Source organism: Fusarium venenatum (assembly GCF_020744135.1).
Source record: "Fusarium venenatum strain MPI-CAGE-CH-0201 chromosome Unknown EDB82scaffold_3, whole genome shotgun sequence".
Taxonomy (NCBI): Eukaryota; Fungi; Ascomycota; class Sordariomycetes; order Hypocreales; family Nectriaceae; genus Fusarium; species Fusarium venenatum.
Genome location: NW_027072131.1, coordinates 5256308 through 5276746, shown reverse-complemented (window position 1 = coordinate 5276746; position 20439 = coordinate 5256308). Strand labels below are relative to the sequence as shown.

At 46.2% G+C, this 20439-nt stretch overlaps 8 protein-coding genes across 8 annotated transcripts; 4 read left to right on the top strand and 4 right to left on the bottom strand.

Moving 5' to 3' along the window:
• Positions 1 to 123: 123 nt before the first annotated feature.
• Positions 124 to 1990, bottom strand: EDB82DRAFT_508031 (voltage-dependent anion channel). The gene is made up of 4 exons (XM_025728187.2): positions 1586 to 1990; positions 1281 to 1519; positions 515 to 1230; positions 124 to 464 (listed from the first exon to the last, which is right to left on the bottom strand). Exons 1-4 carry the CDS (start codon positions 1723 to 1725, stop codon positions 318 to 320), a joined length of 1242 nt encoding a protein of 413 aa, XP_025582580.1. The 5' UTR covers positions 1726 to 1990; the 3' UTR covers positions 124 to 317.
• A 745-nt stretch (positions 1991 to 2735) lies between these two features.
• EDB82DRAFT_478171 (RmlC-like cupin domain-containing protein) lies at positions 2736 to 3515 on the top strand (the record flags this gene model as incomplete). Its single annotated transcript, XM_025728186.1, has 3 exons — positions 2736 to 3020; positions 3084 to 3336; positions 3394 to 3515. The coding sequence occupies 3 exons, from the start codon at positions 2736 to 2738 to the stop codon at positions 3513 to 3515; spliced, it is 660 nt and encodes a 219-aa protein (XP_025582579.1).
• Positions 3516 to 4848: 1333 nt separating this feature from the next.
• On the top strand, positions 4849 to 6457 carry EDB82DRAFT_449212 (glycosyl hydrolase). Its single transcript, XM_065607810.1, has 3 exons — positions 4849 to 5155; positions 5212 to 5329; positions 5382 to 6457. Exons 1-3 carry the CDS (start codon positions 4870 to 4872, stop codon positions 5974 to 5976), a joined length of 999 nt encoding a protein of 332 aa, XP_065464107.1. The 5' UTR covers positions 4849 to 4869; the 3' UTR covers positions 5977 to 6457.
• A 112-nt stretch (positions 6458 to 6569) lies between these two features.
• EDB82DRAFT_256030 (uncharacterized protein) lies at positions 6570 to 8310 on the top strand. Its single transcript, XM_065607325.1, has 6 exons — positions 6570 to 6897; positions 6953 to 7276; positions 7326 to 7599; positions 7668 to 7837; positions 7897 to 8123; positions 8212 to 8310. The coding sequence occupies exons 1-6, from the start codon at positions 6605 to 6607 to the stop codon at positions 8229 to 8231; spliced, it is 1308 nt and encodes a 435-aa protein (XP_065464106.1). The 5' UTR covers positions 6570 to 6604; the 3' UTR covers positions 8232 to 8310.
• A 465-nt stretch (positions 8311 to 8775) lies between these two features.
• EDB82DRAFT_547137 (Alpha/Beta hydrolase protein) lies at positions 8776 to 12919 on the bottom strand (the record flags this gene model as incomplete). Its single annotated transcript, XM_025728182.2, has 6 exons — positions 8776 to 8809; positions 9166 to 9298; positions 9419 to 10115; positions 11396 to 12079; positions 12130 to 12517; positions 12570 to 12919. The coding sequence occupies 6 exons, from the start codon at positions 12917 to 12919 to the stop codon at positions 8776 to 8778; spliced, it is 2286 nt and encodes a 761-aa protein (XP_025582575.2).
• A 729-nt stretch (positions 12920 to 13648) lies between these two features.
• Positions 13649 to 14728, bottom strand: EDB82DRAFT_547136 (L-asparaginase II; the record flags this gene model as incomplete). Its single annotated transcript, XM_025728181.1, has 1 exon — positions 13649 to 14728. The coding sequence occupies one exon, from the start codon at positions 14726 to 14728 to the stop codon at positions 13649 to 13651; it is 1080 nt and encodes a 359-aa protein (XP_025582574.1).
• Positions 14729 to 15754: 1026 nt separating this feature from the next.
• EDB82DRAFT_527533 (uncharacterized protein) lies at positions 15755 to 16181 on the top strand (the record flags this gene model as incomplete). Its single annotated transcript, XM_025728180.2, has 2 exons — positions 15755 to 15769; positions 15834 to 16181. The coding sequence occupies 2 exons, from the start codon at positions 15755 to 15757 to the stop codon at positions 16179 to 16181; spliced, it is 363 nt and encodes a 120-aa protein (XP_025582573.2).
• Positions 16182 to 18896: 2715 nt separating this feature from the next.
• Positions 18897 to 20406, bottom strand: EDB82DRAFT_465027 (uncharacterized protein; the record flags this gene model as incomplete). The annotated part of the gene is made up of 2 exons (XM_025728179.2): positions 18897 to 19955; positions 20008 to 20406. The coding sequence occupies 2 exons, from the start codon at positions 20404 to 20406 to the stop codon at positions 19059 to 19061; spliced, it is 1296 nt and encodes a 431-aa protein (XP_025582572.1). The 3' UTR covers positions 18897 to 19058.
• Between the last annotated feature and the right edge of the window lie 33 nt (positions 20407 to 20439).

The following is a 20439-nucleotide window of genomic DNA, read 5'->3' as shown; positions in this document are numbered from 1 at the left end:
GCGAGCAAGACTTTTAGTGGGGCCTTGCGCAACCTTGTACAGTGCCCCTCGCCAATCGAGGGGCAGCCATTTGACAACGGTTCAAGTAATGGCATATGAACCTAGGTAACCTAGGATTGTTGGCGAGATCATCAATATAAATGTAAATATAAATATAACCATTTTCATCGATATTTTCATCCATAAGTACATTAACTTTAAGTTCCTAAAAATAAATTCGCCTCGGTGACTCCCTCCCATTGATAGGTGCTCCTTGTTTTACTTTTCCAAAACTTTTTATACATCCAAGTTATAACTAGACCCGAGGAAGATGCTCTCTAAACTCTTCTATCTGATCCAGCAGCTTGTGACTTCTCTCGAAGGTCCTTCAAGCAAGGCGCATGAAACATTTCTCCTGTGATAGCAAGCTTAAGAGTTCTTGTCGCGACAACAACCCATAGTAAGACCACCGCGAGCGAGATGATCTGCCACAAAGTTAACGTTTTATCTCAAAGAAAGAACCATGTCACATTACCATCGTAGCAACCTTGAAGAAATCGCTATCAAGGTTCTCCGCTAGAGCATTGGAGCACGTTGCCAACACACCGAGTGGAAACGTATAACCCCAAGCTCCTAAATTGCGTGGTACATTTGGCATCATGGCGATGCTGATAAGTGCGAAGGACAGCCACACAAGTGCGAACCCCCACATCACAATACCAAAGAAGACTCCCAGAACATACAAAATCTCGCCAGCTCGCACAGCAACTTCGCCAAAGGCATTGCTCTTGGGAATTACGTGCATGGCCACCTTTCCAAGCTGCTGGATTCCGAATCCTCCTTGTCCAAGAGGTCCTATCGGTAGGAAGACGCTGACAATAACCTCCTTGGGTGGGATGGAATGGATCGTGAGTCGATGGAAGTATAGCGCCAGCACAATAGCTGAGAACGATTCTCCGATTCCCCAAAGTACATAGGAGGCTATCACAGTCGTCAGAGCGTGGTGGTGGTTGGGAAGCTCCTCTGCAACTATGCCGCCCGTTGCGGCTGCAACGACAGCCGGTACAATTGGAAGCAGCAGAGCCGCAGTGATATTTTCGAGGCCAGGACGGTGGCGGTGCATGACTATAAAGGGCATGCTGACGCAAGTAGCGATGGAAACCCAAACGTCGAACCACCATAAGCTCCAGGCTAGATAGATAACCCAGTCACCCCAGTGCTTGCAGCTGAACACCATCATATTTATGATAGCTGCGCAAACGTCAGCAATTATCAAGCCAGTTCTGCTGGAAGAAACTCACTCGCAAGCCCCATAGGAAAGCAGCCAAGGAACAGGGACTGGCCAGGATGCGAGATCATGGCAGACCAGATGGTTGGGTACAAGGTGTACCGAGCGATGGACAAGGCAGTAAAGACAGTGAAGAGAACGACATTAAGCCCAAAGAAGATATACGACATATACTGAAGCCATATCGCATTGTATGGAAGGTTATGTAGCAGTATGGACACGATACCAGTGCCCATATTGACTGCAAACCATCTTTGTAATTCGTGTCAGTGACTCTTGTGTTAACGATTCAGCTATTGTGTTAGGGATCGTACTTACGAAGGCGTGAAGTTGCGAATGACCCTCCTCCATCCGGTTTCCTCTTTACACGGCAGAGTTGACTCGCATGGTTTCGGAGTAGAGCCGTTATAGGCCGCTTGAACTGTACCGGTGGACGCTGTCGAGTTACAGTCAGGCATACTGAAAGTACAAGTGTGTACTGGGCAACGTGTAACGTGAGCTGCTGATCGATGACTATCTGCCAGACGCTAAACAGGGTTTCGACGAATGTCCGTTTCAAGAGTCTAAATTATAAGAGAAAGTAAAAGTGATGTGAGACTTCGAACGACGATACGTATATGAATGCTCAATTACTTGATGAGCTGGGTTGTACATTTGACATGAATGAACGAATTGGTAGAATATCAATAAGTGAAAGAAAAAAGGCTTTACTAATATTATCGGAGCAAACCATAAAGTAATGGAAGCCCGTGAGCGCCGTAGAGGTCATGGCTAGCGATTCTGTTAGCACCGAGATCCGCTAATCGCCTCCTCTGAATAATGCCAAGCTCCACATTGAACCTCAACCGGTAGTGGCTTGTGAGCGGTAGATGTCACAGTGGGTATACCGCCATATGTAAGTTCCATGGGAATTGCGTGCTCATGCAGAAGAAACCTGCCAATTCCAAAATTATATTTGTTTTCGAAGACGAAAGGCTACATAAAAACTCCGGACCTTGAACCATCACAATAATCAGCTTTACCCATATCCCTGGAAATGACCAGACTCTAATCTCTTTGTTGGCCACCGCGAGTCGTATACCGCAAGATGCTCAAGAACCTCGGAGGTTTTAGCGTCGTTGCACCCAACCAGTACCCTGAAATCAGCTCACAGGACCAGCATTGGATCGCCGACTCAAAGCTCGCCGACTAAACCCAGCTCAGTCGGCCTCTTCCGCCCGTGAGATGATGTCGATAGTAATCCACGGCCCACACTAAGATGCGGTGATACAATCTGCCGTCTTGTCAAAGCCCGGATCTGACCCATGGCAATCAAGGATGGGCGGCCACAGACGTAGTGAGCCCCCGCCCAGCGGTCTGGTAATAAGGAGTCGTGTTGTCTTCCTTCTTGTCAGATACCCCTTTACCTTTGAACAATTCTGAGCGAAAGAGTGTTAGTACTCAAACATAACATCAATCATAAGCAAACATGGCTATCGGAATCTTCTCCAGCCCTGCGATCATTGACCACAGTGGGATTCCCAATGTTGGCCCCTGCCAGCGTAATCGATTCGAAGAACTCGTAGTCCGCCTAAAGGACGCCCTTGGCCCATCATCAGGCTTGACTTCGGAAGATGTGGACGTCGATTATCTCCAACAAATGATGGAGGGCTATGATAGCTCCGATAACCAATGGGGTGGATATGCTTTTGGCGATAGTAGCAGATGCTATACCCGCAACCTCGTCGACGAGGGAAACGGCAAAAGTAATCTGGTAAGAGATCATCCAGTTCAACTTTGACCAGTGGAAATAGAACTGACGCCTGGCCTTGCATAGCTTGTCCTCGTTTGGTCTCCAGGAAAAGGGTCACCTATCCACGATCATGGAAAGGCGCACTGCTTGATGAAGATTCTCCACGGCAATCTGACCGAGACTCGATACGCTTTCCCGGAAAATAATCAAGTGGAGGGGTCGATGAAAGTCATAGCCGAAGCGACATACAAGTCGGGCGAAGTGGCATATATGAGTGATGACCTTGGTCTGCACCGTGTCTCGAATCGTGGCAGCGACTTTGCTGTCTCTTTGCATTGTAGGCAATTCCCCAAACCACGACACTTGTCGCTGTAACTGACATGCAACTTTGCAGTATACACTCCTCCAAATGTAGCCAAGAAAGGATGCCATATCTTCGATGAGAATACAGGACGAAAGAGCCATGTGCCTGGCTGTCACTACTACTCAGCATATGGGCGGCTGCTCAAGGAGTAGTTGACGAGGGTACGGCTTGAATAGCCAGATCCGTTATGAGAAACGACCTTGACTTGATGTTGTCTGCTGGTGCTTCATCAAGATTAGTTCTGAGTAGCCCGGTAATGATAGTTGGCATGAGGGAGAGCATATTTAGTTAGCAGGCATTTGCGGTATTCGTATAGCGTGGTATAGCATAATCTAGAATGTACAGCCTTGAACTTGACGAGACCCGCATTCATCGAAAGAATGGATAATGAATGGCAATAGTGCATGGTTATTATTATGAAGGAGGAAGAGTCAATTGACTGACTGACCGTTTACTGTTGTCCTGTATTGCTCTTGCCAAAGAATGAGCACGCAATCCACGCTTTGTCCCAGAATGGCAATTGGGTCTAAACTCGCCATACCGAGCCGTCCCGACAGCCGATTACACCATTTGACAATGACTTCAAGGCCAGGAATTATATCGTATCAAGAAGGAATTATCAAAAGACAGATGATCTACACTGCTCGTCTAATTAGTAAGTGAAGTATACGACTTGGTAGCGAAAGAAATAGCTGATGTTCGCTTGTCCCGACAACCGAATATTCTGGCATGACCGGATCCTGCAATTATACAAGTGTCGCCTTCGATGCCGTGTATAGACTTTGGCCAACCAATCAAGATACTTCTTATAGGATTAATCATTCGAGGTTCCATTTGCTTGCCTCGAAACAACAGCTAGAGCTACCTAGTTATTCATGGGAGCCTCTACTGCTATTGGTCTCTTCAGACCTTTTGTCATTAGAGCAGGATACCACTTGACAAACAGTACCTTGATATAACTCGAACGCTAGTAGTTCTTGATGTACCTTCCTAATTCTGTATCTTCAAGGATTTTAGCTCATACTGCTTGCACGCTCAAAGTCATGAAATGTTCTGTGCTCAACCCCTCATCAACTTATGCGCCGTCACGTTACTGGAGCGCTTCAGCATCGGCAAGGGTGCCCAGATCCAGGCTCAGAGATCTACCATTAAACTATCAAACTATTGTCTTGAACCGACTGATTGGATTGGAACTGGAGTTCAAGACATGGTCTGTTTAAACCCCCAGGTTGAGTGTGTGAGGAGAGGCGGATTGATCGTCGTAACCACGGGGAATAGCATGGGACGAACTCGCAATAACATCGGATTGGAGTCTAAATATCGGCCATTCATCACTTTTGATGCTTGTAGCTCTTGCAAGGATCAATGTGAGATGATTAGTGGACAATTAAGTAGCTTGGTGGTTTTAGTCGATGACTGGCCTACATAAATAGGGATCTAAGCCTCCGAAGCCATACCTTCACTGATGCACTACAGTCCTCCTCTCTAAAGGCCATTCTTTCCAAAATGCGTGTCATCAAACTCTTAACTACCGCCTTCTTCGTGTCCTTTGTTGAAGCTGTTCCGGCTCAGAAGCCTGCAGAAAAGGAATTCGTCGGGTATCTCATCTCGACCTTTAGTGACCCAACTCCAGAAGTCCAATGGCATCTTTCAGATGGAAAATCAGCATCAAGCTTCAACTTCTTGAACAGCGGTAAACCAGTCTTGACGAGTAACGTCGGTACCAAAGGCGTCAGGGATATTTTCCTCGCCGCAAACAGCAAGCGTTCCGAGTACTTTACCATTGCCACCGGTACGTCATTAAAACATGAAAAGAGATCTATCACTAATCTTTGGTATAATAAATAGACTTGGACATCAACGCCCCAGGTTTTTCTTGGGACTGGGCTACGCGGAATGGAAGTCGGGGCCTTGTTGTCTGGTCTTCGAAGGACCTTGTCAAATGGTCAAAGCCTTCACTAAGAATGTAAGTGATCAGGAACCGTTCTAAAGATAGAGATCGAACTAATTCCCAGTAGTGTCGAGTCCCCTACTGCAGGCATGGCTTGGGCGCCATCCGTGGTATGGGATGATGCTACCAATCAATACTATGTCTTCTGGGCATCAAGACACTACGCTTCTTCTGATACCGAACACAAAGGCGAAGCAACCCTGGACAAGATTCGGTTCGCCACAACCAAAGATTTTGTCAAATTCAGCGACCCCAAGGACTATCATGCTCCAAAGGACACCGGCCTGATTGACCAGGAGTTCCAGTACCTCGGCAAGCCAGGCCATTTTGTCCGTTTTCTCAAAAACGAAACCATCAATCAAGTATACCAAGAAAGCACAACAACTGGTCTCTTTGGGACGTGGACTCGTGTGCCAGGATATGTTCGACCTGAATCCCCGCTCGAAGGACCTGGCTCATTCGCCGATCTTCGCACCCCCGGACTGTATCATCTGCTTCTTGATGACTATACTCAGTATATTCCCTTTCAGACTTCTGACATTTTGTCTCCAATGTGGGAGAAGTCAGACTTTCCTGAATTTCCCAGGGGTTTAAAGCATGGTTCCGTGACCCCTCTTACCAAGAAAGAGTATGATGCAGTTGCTGCGAAGTATGGCAAATGAGTGGCTTACCTGTCTGAATACCATGGGAGAGTCCAGTATTTTCCCACAACGAGTACCGCCTCCTAGCCAGTTGGATAATAGATGGACGTGCAAGAGCGGGAACGAGATATGATAGTACGCTTGAACGACTTTTTGCTTGTGTCTGAACTCTTGGACAACTTCAAGAACTCAGTATCTTGATCCCGATTAAAACGAATGAGTTCTCATCATCATATTAGTCGCATGTTTCCCCCAGGTGTCCACTTTCATTTTGATGATTGGAGTTATGTGTCCGACGATGATTGTGAGCTTCAGAAGTTGAGGTGTTCTTCAATGGAACTCACTAACTTAAACTACAAGGTATATATAGACTATCGGCGCCTGGAGCGCTATAGGTACCTAGCTATTGAGCCAACTATGCTATTGATGAGCCACTGCGCGCACAACACAGAAACATTACCTAGAATCTAATTTATAATTATAATGTACATTTCTGCCAGTGCTGCTGAGAGATTTGATAGTGTGTTGCCTCTATGAACATGCAGTGCTGGTCAATACATGCTTACGTTAGCGGCCGGCGGTTTCCGACGGTGTGCGTGGTTTTCTCACTTTCACCAATTACTTCACCTCATCCACAGAAACTTGAGCAATGCCGGGCAAAAGAACACAAGATCAAAGCAACACTCCACAAGCACCCGCAGGCGATCAGGGTCCAAGTACGGCACCGCAAGGAGATGATGAGCCTACCAAAAAACGACGACGTCGAATCCTCTCCTGCGACGCTTGCCGAAGACTGAAGACAAGATGTGAAATCGAGTATGGCTCAGATACTTGCTCAAGATGTCGAAATCTGAGGATTACCTGCTTGAAAAGCGACGATCTAGAAAAGCCAAATGGGACCAAAGAGACAAATGCAACTACACAGTCAGATCTCGTAAAAAGGTCATTCATTTTGTCTGCTCATGGAAATAAGCACTGTTAGTTAACTTTGCGTCAGTCTCCATCGAAAGGTTCTGAATCTCGAGAGCTCAATGCAAGATATGAAAGTACAATTGGCGAATCTTCAGTCTCAGCCTCAAAGAGAACAGCCACAACCACAGATAGAACAGCAAAACATCTCACCTGCAGTATCAACCAATGATCGAGTCCTAGTTGACCAAGTCGAACCAGCTGACCAACACGTTCATGCTGCCCCGGCAGAAGTCATCAGAAGGGTGGCTTGTCAAGTGGTAGGGGACTATAGAAGAGCATTTCACACCAAAGAAGATGTTGTGTCGATAGGGATGCTAAGCTCTGCAACTGCAGACTCTCTAGTCAAAGCGTAAGGACAAAAGTCTCTCTCGTTGATGGTCGTGCTCATACTGTAACAGCTTTATAAAAAGACGTCGACATGTTCTTTTCATAGATAGTGAGAGCGATTTAGTCACAAGAGGGAATCTGATCCAGACCTCCCCATTTCTCCACGCAGTATGCTGCACACATGAGATGAGATATACACACCGGAATCAGCCAGATGCGTTGAAGCACAGACAAGTATATGAGCACGTAAGGACAATGCTAGGACAGGTGATGCTCGCAAGTCCTTTGCACCTGGAAGAAATAACTGGTGTTCTTATAAGTTCGCTCTTTGCAGGGTCGCCATCTGTAAGACATCCATAGCCCCATGCTGTGTTTCAGCTTCGGGTTCACCGCATAGCTAACTGGATGTTCAGTTCGAGGCGGAATATGTTGATAGTTGGCTTTTGAGTGGACATTGTGCCCAACAAGCCATGTTGTGCATCCAGTTTTCAGACATCATCAAGCGAAATAGTGCTGGCACTTCTACCATGCTCGATCTTCGTTCGATGCGACTCTGGGCCCATGTTTGCTTAGTGCACCTACAGTGAGTTTAGATCGTAATAACTCCTTGCTGACTTGGGGATTCTAACCCATTGAAAACAGTTGGTCAGCTACTACAGGAAGGCCATCGATACTGCCAGGATCCTATCTCAGTCAGTGCAGAAATCTGCTCAACTTTGAGCAGGCAACAATACGTGACGCTATGCTGTTCGCTGAGGTATCTCTATACTGTACGCTTCAGCAGGATGTTTGTGGAAAGCCTGACTTTGCCAATGATGGCAGTTGTGAGAAATTCACACCCTGGAAGCAGAAATGGGGGTATCTTCTTGGTGAGTGCCTTGGTTCGATCTTATGGAGAGTGAACACAAGTTATTAACTCTCACAAGAACTCCCTACAGGCCTGATACTGAATCTTAGTTATTGGATCGCAAACATGATCTTGGCTAAACGATCTCTTGATGAAATTGAAGCTCGTGCCTTAAGCGCTCCTACATCTGCCTCCCCACAAACACCCCATGGAACCACGGCACACTTTCAAGCCATACCAACAAAAGATCTGCAAGATCAAGTTTACGAGCTAAGTTTCCAAGTCACTTTAGCTTTCGTGGGGATCCCAAGCACAAGCTCGGGAGACCTGCCCGAGTTTCATTCCTTGTGTGTCGCCTACTCCATGCTCATTCTCTGTCAGTACGATGAGTTGCCTTCTTCGATATCCCACAATGAACTCTTCTCTGCCTTGAACGAAGTAAAGTGTCGTTGTAATGAATCGAATGCATATTCTGTGGCAGTTGAGTTCAGTGCTGAGAGGGCTTTGGAGAGGCTCAGAGCAGATACTCATTCCCTTGCCACGACAGAATCGGTGGGACAACAAGCACACTTCAATGGCCCTCCTAGTCACTCTCAGAACGCTGGAATCAACAGGACGAATGTGAATATCAATGAGACCGGGCTTGATAATCTCGACTTTTTTTTCAATGGCGGCTATCTGGATATTCTAGACATTGACAATTTCATTCTCTGATACGATTAATTGAGTAAGAATACATACCTTACGATATTGACCTACACCACGTATCAATTAAAGTACATTCATGAAAGGGTATATAGTCTCCTGCCCCCTTCCCAAGTTGGTTTAAATACATAAATATTCATCATCACCCAAACCATTGCTTTATTCTCATAACCATAGGCGTCCAGTACAGTGTATCCAAACTGTCTCTCAAATAATGATTGAAGCCATATGTTGCTGCGTTGGCGAATCCAACAAACTGTGTCGAGGTATTCAAAGCAGCAATGGTTGTTTCTGAAACAGGCGTTCCCAGTGCTTCGAGCAATCTGTTGACAAGCCCCGGTGTCCATAGAAGAACATACATGAACGGATACCCGTTCAATAACATCATTCTCTTGATTTCAACTTCAACATCGTGGGTTCCTCGACGCTGGGGGAATTCGCTGGCATTGGTTTGTAGAACGTTGGTGCAAGCTTGTTGTGAAGAGTGTGGTTCTTGAAGAGGTTCAATATTAGCAACTCGTGTATAAGCCAGATCTGATCCTCTTTTAGACGAAGTTGGCCGGTGGCGGACCGGCCCTCCTATTTCTTCGCCATCGCTGGCTTTTCTCTCACCTTGAGTCTCCAATCCCGCATCGCGAATCTCTTCGATTTTGTCTCGCTGCAACGTGTTCCAAAAACTTCTTCTCTGGTCAAACATAGTTGGCGAATTAGGCACGATATTCGGCTGGAAGGCTCCAAAGGTGTCAAGTTCTAGGTTGTCTTCCCTCATAACCCGGAAGCCCATCTCTTTTGAGCCTTTGGAGAACACACTGTTGGTGTTGTGGGTTGAGTATGAAAGAGGCTGTCGTGTCCTTTTGCTCTGGGGGCCGAGGTGTCGTCGCAGGTAGATCCAGATGTAGATATATATGACAATAGTTATGAAAATAATAAAGAAACGCCAGCCATGCGTCAATCCATATCGTAAATCGGATCGAGTCGATGATATCCAGCACCAATTGCCACCAACAGGCTCCATCTCACCTACGATAGTCGGAATGAGACTTGTGATTAGTGGCATGATCCATATTGCACCACAAATGAGTGTCTTTCTTGTTTTTGACGTAGTTGGGATATACAAGTAGCGAGTGACTGTGAGGAGAGTGGTCACAGAGATTGCCAGCACCGAAAAGTCAGATGCTGATACTGAGAGTTGACCGATAAATCCATTGATAACACATGGTGTTCCTGCTTTGAGCTGCCCAGTTTTGATAAATATGATTCCAGACACAGAGTTGTTGAGGGTATTGGTGAATTCTGTTACAAAGTTAGCCTCTCATGTGTCAAGGCATAAGATGCTCTACACACCAGCAACCATCAGATTCAAAACAAGTACGTGGCGGAAATTTTGAAGATGTCGACGATAAATGGCAAAAGATACCAGGACACAAGTTGTCGCTACACACGATAACAGGCTCCCCGCCAAGGTGACAGATGAAATTACCCTGTCAACCTTTTCTGCCATAGTGGCCAGTTCTTGGGGTTCATAATAAGGACTTTAAAGGACGGACAGATAAACAAAGTTTAAAGAGAAAGGGCCGACCGAGTGTCAAGTTATATCTCCGTATTAGTCTTCGTATATCTATCCGCAATGTAACCAGGGTGAGACCGGGGAGCCCAGTCCCCGAACTTTACTATGGAACTAGTCTCGGTATCCCCGTTGGGAACAACGTTTTCTTTTCTTCATCAAGAAGAGCAGAGTAACAGTTATATGATGTCAGGAGGAGCATCGCTTTTGCACAAAGGTTTATGTACCCGTTTTAGAGGTGAAACCCGTCATGACTAACTTGACACCACGAACATTTCGGCTTTGTTGGAAGTCTAGTCAATGTATGTTTTCTAGTAACGGTCAAAATAGAGTTTAATGGTGCTACAAACTATGGCTAAGCGAGTTTGAGAAGGCTTGTCATTGCAGGGACAGCTTGGATAAATAGACATGGCTATAATTAATCGGAAGTCGGTCAACAAATCACAGCTCAACAACAAACTTTGCGAATCCCTTTCCCGGAGATCATGACTACTTTGAGCCCACCAGGCGGAGTTTGACGGAGTCGGTCCTCGGATATCTTGGTCGTCTAGCGTGGCCTTACAGGGCAATCCGAGTGTTGGGACGAATACGTAAGGAAATGAATTTGGGGTTCGTTCAATTGAGGACTGAAACTGATGGTTTACTCCTGCATGGCAAAACAGAAAGACTGTCTGTTTAGAATTGGGTCTGTTTTTCAACAGCAACTCCCCACTTCCTTTAATGATGCCATAGCAGCCTTGGTTAAATAACTAGCAACATTGTCATTATATTATGTTTACTCTCGGAAATGCTGGGTTCTCCCTACCTGGCTATTCTTCGTCGCCTTACCCATACAGCTCCCTTGCAACCTCATAGCTATTGATAAACTCAATTTGCTCTTTTCTCCAAATGTCGTCCTCTACCCAATTCTTGGTGGCATTGAAAACCATATTCTTAGGTTTTGACATGTTATACTTTGGCCACTTTGGCAGTTTACCCTTGCTTGATCCTCGTGGGTTGGGATCGAGGCTGTTGACAAATCGCACGTACGCTTGTCCAATATTGTGAGCGAGCTCAGCGTGACTATCATATTCAGGGCTTGGGCCAAGAAGACCAGAGATATTTTGGAAGCTGAAAGCGACGTTGTCGAAATGCTTAACACCCTCCCATCCAGGTCTCCGGTACCACCTTTGGTCGAAGCGGTAGCTGTATACGGCCTCGTCTGACTCTGCGAATAATTCGGTCAACTTGCGGCGTCCAGATATCATGGCGATATCACCACCAATTGCACACGATCGTCGGCCTTGGTAATTGCCTACGGGCCGCGAGCAATTCGTGATGTGGTATGGTGGTTGGTGACAAGGATCGTCGGGATAAAGCTCAAGCAACTTTCGAATCGTCGGAGCACTCAAGGCGTAGTTTCGCCATCGGAAAGCTTCGTGGAAGAGATCCTCTGTCGTATTGGCCGCTCCCACACAAAAGCCTTCGTCAGTGTTGGCTCCAATTATGCTTGGTACGGAGACGAATTTCTTTTCCCGAATGAGTTGGCTTGGATATCCCTTGAGGAACGTGCCATCGATCAAAGGGTTCCAAGTCAAGGAAGGACGTGCTGCATATAATGCCTTCTCATCGAGTCCTCGAAGACACGACAGTTGATCTTTCTTGTCCCAACAACCAACTGTTCGCGTGAGATTTTCAAAAGCCACGTTGTAGTAGCTTAGATCATGGATCTAGTCAAGAAGAATTAGTAAAGCTCAAACAAACAAGCCTGCTATCCTACCTGGGCACCTGTGATCCCGCCGCTCTCAAGAATAGCTCCACGATACAGCTTCTCATCTTGGCCATCAAAACTGAACATCTGATAAGCAATAGACTGTGCTCCTGCACTCTCGCCCCATACAACAACTCGCTCTGGATCTCCCCCAAAGGCTTCAATGTTCTCTTGGATCCAGCGGAGAGCAAGTCTTTGGTCCAAGAGGCCAGCATTGGCATTCCCTTCTTTGAGAAGGTTGAAATTCTGAAGAAATCCCCACATTCCAAGTCTATAGTTGAAACTGACGGCTAGAACAGGCTCTTTGATATCTTGACTGACTTTGACAATTCCTGATAGGTTATACTGAGGATCTGCTGAGCTACCGGCGTATAAACCGCCTCCATAAATCCAAACTCTGTGTCCAGTTAGTTTTGCCATATCAACATCATCTCTTGTGTGGCACTTACAGGACTGGGAGGAGCTTCTTGGGCCTCCCTGCTGGTCTAATAATGTTGATAGAAAGGCAATCTTCAGACATGGTCCAGTTCTGTGTGTATTGCATACAACTGTCGCCGTATTCAGTTGCCATGCGTTCTTCGTCAAAGGAAGTGCTCAGACTCTGTGGCCATTTGAACCTCAGGTTTCCTGTTGGTGGCTGAGCATAAGGGATTCCAAGAAATGCATCTTGGTCCCAACCGGAAAGATGTTTGCCGGCATATGTTCCGTTCAAGGTACTGGCTTTTGGTGAAGCAGCACTGATTATCTGGACAAAGATAATCAAGAAAAGAACATGCAATATTGAGAGCATTTTGAACATCGCTATGACGGCTTATGAGAAAAGATTGAAATTAGATCCAGTCCCTGTAAAGTACGCCAACCCCGAGTTAGAGCGGTGGGCAGCACTTATAAGCTCCATGCAGCCTACATTTTGTATGTATCTTAGGACCTGAGACTAATTCATTAAACAACCGAACAAGGGCTGTCGAGAATGGCATTCTTCAACAACGGCTTGATAATTTCCACCAACGATAGACCATCGATGACTTCTATCTCTAGCGTAGTAGCATTGCCTAAGTAAAGCATGAGATCAATTTGGAGCATTCCCCGCGTTAATAGCTAGGGTTTGCGTCGATCTGGGGTCGTGAAGGCGGAGTGCGGAGTTGGTACACGATGGGAAAGAGACTTCATCTTGAATTTAAAAGGCATCGTGTGTTGATGATATTGCTTTCATAGACTCTGCGGCAGGTCATGTTGACTAAATGCGCTAAGCTTGTTAGAGATGCTTCGTATCTCGGGCTTCATGTTTGCTTGAAAGGACTTTCCAAGTAGTTGCTGTCTTCTTTCTCGGTAGCAATGCACCATCTTTGTTAGGCAAATTGCTAGTTTAGCCATTGGTAAACAGTAGCACTAACATGATCCATGTCTTGTACTGATTCGGCAAATAATTTCCCCACCAATCATCATCCTCTTCCACACCAGAATCCAACCTCGATTCTCTTTTGGACGCGGAACTCTGTGGTATCTGCCGAGATAGGTATCTGCCAGTTTATTCTGTCCCATCAGGGACTAAATTGAAATTAAATCTGACCAGCCCCGTGACAACATCCATCGTGTTTTTCCTCCTCAAATAGTGAAAACCATCGAGCTCCGCCCTCTGCTCCGCCGTCCCGACTCCCAGCTGTTCAAGGACTTCAGCGACTACTGCGTATAAGATTTCAAGATTTCCATCCTCGACTTTTGCAGCAATACCAATTGCGCCTGTTGCCCCAAGACGTCGAGTATCTGCTGATTCTCGGATACCGACTCCGTAACAAGCATCGGCACCAACCTTGCCGAACAGTTGCCCCTTGTAGCTCTGCATGAGCACGGTGCAGAAACGTCCCGTTCCGCCGACTTGTTCAGGATATTGTGTCATGGCATTGAAAACGCGTGCGAGGTTGTAAGTTCTCTGTGTTGTTGCCACATGGGTTTCGACAGCGTCTGCTGCTTCTGCAAAGATTGTAAAACTGTTGGCCATGTCGTAGAGAGGGTACGCTGGCGCTGGGAGGTTGCATCCATCAACGCCCCATCCAACTTGTTTTGGGTCGAGTGACAGTTCTTCAACAACTCTTTTGACTTCAAGCTGCATAGGATGATCGGATTGATGGTAGTTTTGCACTTCAGCGCCCAATATCTCGGCGCCTGCCATCATAGCGACATGTTTTCCAGAACAATTGTTACAGATGCCTGTCGGTTCGAATCCAGCTTTGATCCATGCTCGATTCACTTCCTCTGAAACTGCAGAATGACCGCCACATTGAAGATCCTTTTCCTCGGCTCTGATCTTGCTGAGCATAGTCTTGGCGCGCGCAATATGAAAGTCCTCACTGTTGTGTGAAGCACACATAAGGGCCAAATCAGCATCATTGAATCCAAATTTTTCAACTGCGCCGGTCTCAATGACAGCTACAGCCTGAGTGGGCTTGGCTGCTGATCGAGAGAGAGTCATTCGAGAAGGGTTTCCAGCTGAATAGAGGATGTTTCCTTTTGTGTCGGTCACTGCGATATGTACGCCATGGGTGTTTTCGATAATGCCACCTCGATCAGTGACCACACAATCTTGGTCGGGCAGTGTCATTCGTGTCATTTTGGAGTCAAGTTTATGATGAGTGGATGATTGTCAAGTTCTGGTCTTCGTCTTGCCCCGTATTTTTTGCTACCAGCAAGCAATAGGTCAACTACTTACTTTAGTAGTCGTAATATACTTATGTAGATAAGTCGCATCTTCCTTGCATCTCAAAGGCCAGCCAATCAAGCAATGCCAAGCGCCTCGTGAGTCACAGCGAGAGGACGTGGATGGAATCTTCGTCCTTGACAGTGAAAGAAAGGTGCTTGAGCTGATGATAAAACATCGAATGCTCCATCTCGAATAAGCGACTCGGAAAATTGCCTGATCAGGAGTATAACTTGAATGTTTATTCTGATGATCAGATTTGCCGTGACTCACAACAGGAGCGAATCAGAATTGACGCCTTCAACCCCCAATAAACTTTGAGACACAATTATCGGGAATAAATGAAATTATGGAACCTAAGAATGGAGACTTTTGGGGGTCGTTCCTGGTGCCAACGTTAGTGAGTTTCAGTAGGTATGTATCCCCCACGTGACCCGAGCCGAACCTCCAAATTTCCAACGGTCGGTGTCTTGACCGTTGTACGTACTAAACTATCATCTCTCGACAGGGTCTCAGACTAAAAATGTTATTAAATGATGGGACGGAACATTATCAACCTCTATTATTGACTTATGCCAAGTCGATAAACGGGCTAAACTCTAAACGAAATCTCCTATTCCATCATTTTTAGCATCGTTACGTTACCAGCCACACCCACTACGTCACATCGATGCTGTGATCCCTGTCTGCAGTACAGAGAAACAGGATTCTAGACCCATCGATACCTGGCAGAGTCGTTTTTATGACGATTTGCGCGTCAGCCTCTGTTCTTGTTTGAGGGGAGCAAGAGAAAGCAGGAAAATAATTATCTGTGAGTTTACATATATTTAACAATTCTATTGTATTTGGTGGAGTTTCTCTATCCTTCTCTTTACATCTTCCCTCTACCACCTTTTCAATCAATCACCAGACTCCCACCACACACTATCGCCAATCAACATGTCGTCATCTTCCGTATGTACCTCGACTCTACCGCAACCCAACCGATCATCGCACAGCCACTAACTTCCCTTACCAGGCCGAGCAGAGAAGCGATCTCGAAGAGGAGCAGGTCGATCAGGAGAAGCCTCAGCGCAAGACAAAGACCAAGAAGTCCAAGGGCGAGCGACGCAAGCGACGTGCCCGATTCGATGACTACGATGACGAGCAGGACAACAGCCAGATGGCCCAGAGCAACTACAATACCCAGCAACAGCAGATGCAGCAGCAGCAACAGCAGCAGATGCAGCAGCAACAGCAACAGCAACAGCAGGGTGGTGGTGGCGGAAAGAGTGATGCTCTCAGTCTGCATCTCGAGTTGAACCTCGAGATTGAGATTCAGCTTAAGGCAAGAATCCATGGTGATCTTACCTTGTGTCTGCTGTAAGTTCCCTCTTGACATTGCGATCAATTGCCTAAAATGATCATTACTAACGTTCGCAGCAACTAAACGCCACGACTCGGTGTACTCTATTATAATGTTCATAAACACTGCCTATGGATGACAAACGACTGTTGGAATTAAACACGGCGTTGGGGGTTTATGACTGGATTGCATTTCCTTGGATATATACATATACACACACATGTGCTGGTACTCAAACAATTCTTTAGCATGTCCCATCAGGGACATAGCATGACTATTTTATATACTTATTTTTATCAACCATTCAAGTTTTCATCAATGTTATAGACAAGATCAGAGCTAGTGACGGTTGACAAGCGCTCTCTCCCTTGGAGCTATTAGCGTTCAGCGACCCGGTCACAAGCTAATCATGAGGCTACATCAGATACGCGATGCTAGCTCCTTGGAGCGTCGCACGGTGATCAACTAGCGCTTCACGACAAGACTGATCTTCGGGTCCATTAAAGATCAGATCCTACCTAGTCTAGAGTACGTATTGTTCACCAGCCACGTTAGCCAACCTGTCATTCTGGGCTGCTCTTCGGGTCACGGTGTAAGGGTATCTAGCCAATCAGATCTATTACAGTTAGGTGTAAATCCTCGAAGAAGCTAGTATAAATTTGACCAAAGCCCACTGTAAAAACCCTCTGTAAAAAAAAAGAAGTTGCTGCTGTAAAAAGCTTCTATAGGTTGTGACCGGGCTATTGGAGATAAATACAGTGTCTACTGTATTAGGCAGCTAGTGGGGCATCATCCTATGACCGGAAGGGTAGCCGTCATTCTAACAGACGACTCCACAGTCCGATCGTCACAATGCTATATATAGTGTTTTTCCATGTTTTGACAACGGAGACAGAATCGCGATAACTTGGTCAAGTCTCTACCCTGTACATATTGGCAGGGCCGTCAACTAGATAGTACTTGCGACTCAGTAAGCTGAGTCTCCTTCTAGTACGCCCGTTGCAGTGTAGAAGCATATGCGTATCTTTCAATAACAAGTCAATCAATTATCTGTAGGAAGTTAAAGCAATGTTATCACAGTTCTATGAATATAGTAGAGGGCTTGAATGACACTAAATGACTAACGATCTTTCTCCTTCCAACCTATCTATCACCTTTCCATGGGGGAAAAGGGTACTATAAATCTCGCAATGTTACAACAAGAGACAGACAGTAAACACGCGAATTTAGAGTAACAACAGACTTAATTTATTACATCGAATAAACACAAAGCCAGGTCCGTGAGACGACTATAAGCTCACAAAACAGTCGATTTACTATATCCAACACTTGGCCTAGAAATACCATTTAACTTGAATCAGCTGGATTTCGATCGGCTGAGGTGTGGAATTGGTCTGATATGCAGACAAGGTTGACTCTGCGGGGATAAATGCCAATGAAATGTGGATTCCGTATTTATTATATGCCGAGGCTGAATATGAAAAGCTACTTCAGCTTTGCTTTTTCCACAAGATCTGGATACCGATTTTCCTCGGCATGCTACTCATCGGTTGAGAATAGAAACGAAATAGGGCTTTGGACGTTGATATCGGATGATTATTGCATATACACCGATTGAAAAAGACTTGATTCGCTTACATGTTAGCATGGAAGACGCGGTTAAATGGAAGATCTAGATGCCCATGTCTTGGATTTCAGTCCCGTTCATCTCCGATATTGCATATTCCCAAGGATCTCGTCCGGCTCCGATGCGGGCCACGCGGGATGCAAGTCATGCGGAGGCGCGGGACTGGCCGAGTGGATATTTCGGTGTTCAGAAAGGTAGTGCAAGGTCAAGGGTTCACGAGACTGAGAAGCTGGATTAAGTTAATGGGAGCTTCATGTATACACTGACTCATGACTTTGAGCGCGGTTTTTCTCGGGCTGGTCACAGAGCGAATGTCTCACTCTCGTGTGTCACGCATAACCGCTCGCTCTAGATCAGTTCTGGGACCTTGAGCTCATAAATTATATCTCTCTAGATCCTGGTCCTTGTTTTTAGTATTATTCCCCTCGTCCACTCTTTAAAGTCTAGTCAGTCTGGACAAGAAGTCGCCATTAACAATCGAGTAACCTTGTTCAGGGTTTCTGGAGGGTTACATGATCTACCGTCTCCATCAACAGCAGCAGAATCTAGAATGGCCAGGGCCAGGTCAAGGGTCTACTACATGAGAGAAACAGTTCAATGTTTACGCTGTCGCTGAGCCACGAGGAGTGATCTACGAGACAAAGAGTGTCGCACAGGGGCTTAAGTCTGAAACAGATTGACGAGAAAATCGAAAGATTTTGGAATATCCTCATGTGTTTTTTTCTCCGTTTCTTATTCTAAAACAAGCAAAGAATATTCGGATTCTCTTTGCCTCTAAGTTCCTTTTGTCCCTTTCGGCTCGGGAGTGTCTGATCTGAAGCCTCCGAATTGAGCAGCTGTTACAGCTCACATTCTGCACAATTTTCGAGGTGCATCGCAAGGGATGCTTGCCTTGGTCTTGCAGCCTTACCTGACCTTGTCTTTACTTCGAGCTTGATCCTTGTCTTCAGGGTGGCTGTCTACAAAAGAACTTCGGGGGCCGGATAGAAAACCGGATGCACGACAACTCATCAGCGACATACTCATAGAGACCCCGGCTGTCACCTGGTCGATCATTACTAGCATTAGTCCGATAATAAACCCAATTGAATGAAGTGTTAACAGCAGATGCAAGTTTTCATTACCAATCATAAAAGTACAATCTCCCGTAGTAGCCAAGATGTTCCCTACTAGATCTATAGCACAATAGTTTACCATTTTGCTATCATGATAACCAAATAACAAACGCCATTGAACCCAAGGCTCATTTCCGACCCCCAAAATACCACGTATCAGCCCTCTTCAACAGTGGGCTTCCTGTATGGGCCTGCTTCACTTGCTGAATCGTTCTTCTTATGCCCCTTGTCCTTTTCCTTTTCTCTCTCGCCTCCCCACACAGAGCTTGCAACTGTGGCCTCTTCATCGTTGTTTGTTGTGTCAGTCATCTTCTTGGCCAATGAAAAGATGGAAAAGTCCTGGCTGAGACTGGTCAGGATGCTCTCATCAGAACCTCCTTCACTCTTTGTAGGGCTATCAAGGTTGAGGCGACTAAGGGCATCGGCGATACGTTTCTTCTTAGCCTCCTTCGAATCTGGATCAAAGAAATTCGAATTCTTCACAGGGTTGTGAGTGGGCGAGGGTGGCTCAGCACCAGGGTGATGACCAGTTGCCATGAACTCAGCCTTCTCGGCCTCTTCCTTGGCAGTCTGCTCCTTGTGCTGCTTCATCTTTTCATCCACCGTCTTGGGTGCATTTGGATCAGGCACAGGCTTGGGCTCCTTCTTCTCTCGGCGAGTGAGCTCCACCTCGAGTACTCGAGTACCCATGGCAACTTTTGATCTCAGACCATCGTCGTCGCGATCGTAGTAGAGTGCCCAGATACCTGGAAGTTCTTCTACGGCGCAGAAGCCCTCCCAATTTTCGCACGTCATGCGGCGATCTTGTTTGGTGCAGTCAAAAGGACCAGTGATGTGACCTTCAGTATCCGCACGCACTCCGTACTTGACTTCGTACGTGTTCTTATCAATGTAGATCCAGTTCAAGAAAGGAGGGTCGTCACTGATGGTAGTGACTAGACCTTCGTAGTCTGAATCAGGGAAAGGTAGGAAGTATCCCGAGAATGCGTAGCCTTTGCTGATACTGTTCTTGGGATCATGGTTGTAAAGAGGATGTTCATTGGCAATATAAAGCTACCAAAACGAGTCAGTGATGTTTCTGTTTAGATTAATAGCAGTAACGTACCTTAGAATCTTTCAAGACAACCAACTTGTTGTTAATATCACGACTTCTGATAGAAGGCTTGACACAAGATACGACCAGGTTGCAGCGTCGAGCCCGATGTTCTTCACGTTTTGTCTTGCTCTGACTCTGACGAATTGCCTCTTGCGTGCCGAGCATGGCAGGGCAAACAGTGAGAGCAAGGAGCATTGGAATCGCCATGATGACTCCGCCTTTGTCGTCCTTCTGGACGGCCTCCTTGAGCTTTTCAACTTCTTCCAGGAGCTTCTGTTTACACAAGCGACTCAAAGGACTCTGGAGATTACTTTGGGCTGAGTGTGAGTCTTGGTTGGGCTGGGATGTGAAGGACGAAGATGAGTATGCTGAATCAACGTTGGGACAGGAAGGTGAAGGGAGTGACATTAAGCGTTGCCAGACAAGTGGCGATGTTTACCG

Bases quoted from the DNA above. Each gene is read 5' to 3' on its own strand.
- EDB82DRAFT_508031 (XM_025728187.2), bottom strand. From the start codon at position 1,725: ATGCCTGACTGTAACTCGACAGCGTCCACCGGTACAGTTCAAGCGGCC. The intron at 1,520-1,585 runs GTAAGTACGATC...CGAATTACAAAG, and splicing joins ATTCGCAACTTCACGCCTTC to ATGGTTTGCAGTCAATATGG. The intron at 1,231-1,280 runs GTGAGTTTCTTC...ACGTTTGCGCAG, and splicing joins CTTTCCTATGGGGCTTGCGA to CTATCATAAATATGATGGTG.
- EDB82DRAFT_256030 (XM_065607325.1), top strand. From the start codon at position 6,605: ATGCCGGGCAAAAGAACACAAGATCAAAGCAACACTCCACAAGCACCC. The intron at 6,898-6,952 runs GTCATTCATTTT...ACTTTGCGTCAG, and splicing joins CAGTCAGATCTCGTAAAAAG to TCTCCATCGAAAGGTTCTGA. The intron at 7,277-7,325 runs GTAAGGACAAAA...ATACTGTAACAG, and splicing joins GCAGACTCTCTAGTCAAAGC to CTTTATAAAAAGACGTCGAC.
- EDB82DRAFT_449212 (XM_065607810.1), top strand. From the start codon at position 4,870: ATGCGTGTCATCAAACTCTTAACTACCGCCTTCTTCGTGTCCTTTGTT. The intron at 5,156-5,211 runs GTACGTCATTAA...TATAATAAATAG, and splicing joins GTACTTTACCATTGCCACCG to ACTTGGACATCAACGCCCCA. The intron at 5,330-5,381 runs GTAAGTGATCAG...AATTCCCAGTAG, and splicing joins TCAAAGCCTTCACTAAGAAT to TGTCGAGTCCCCTACTGCAG.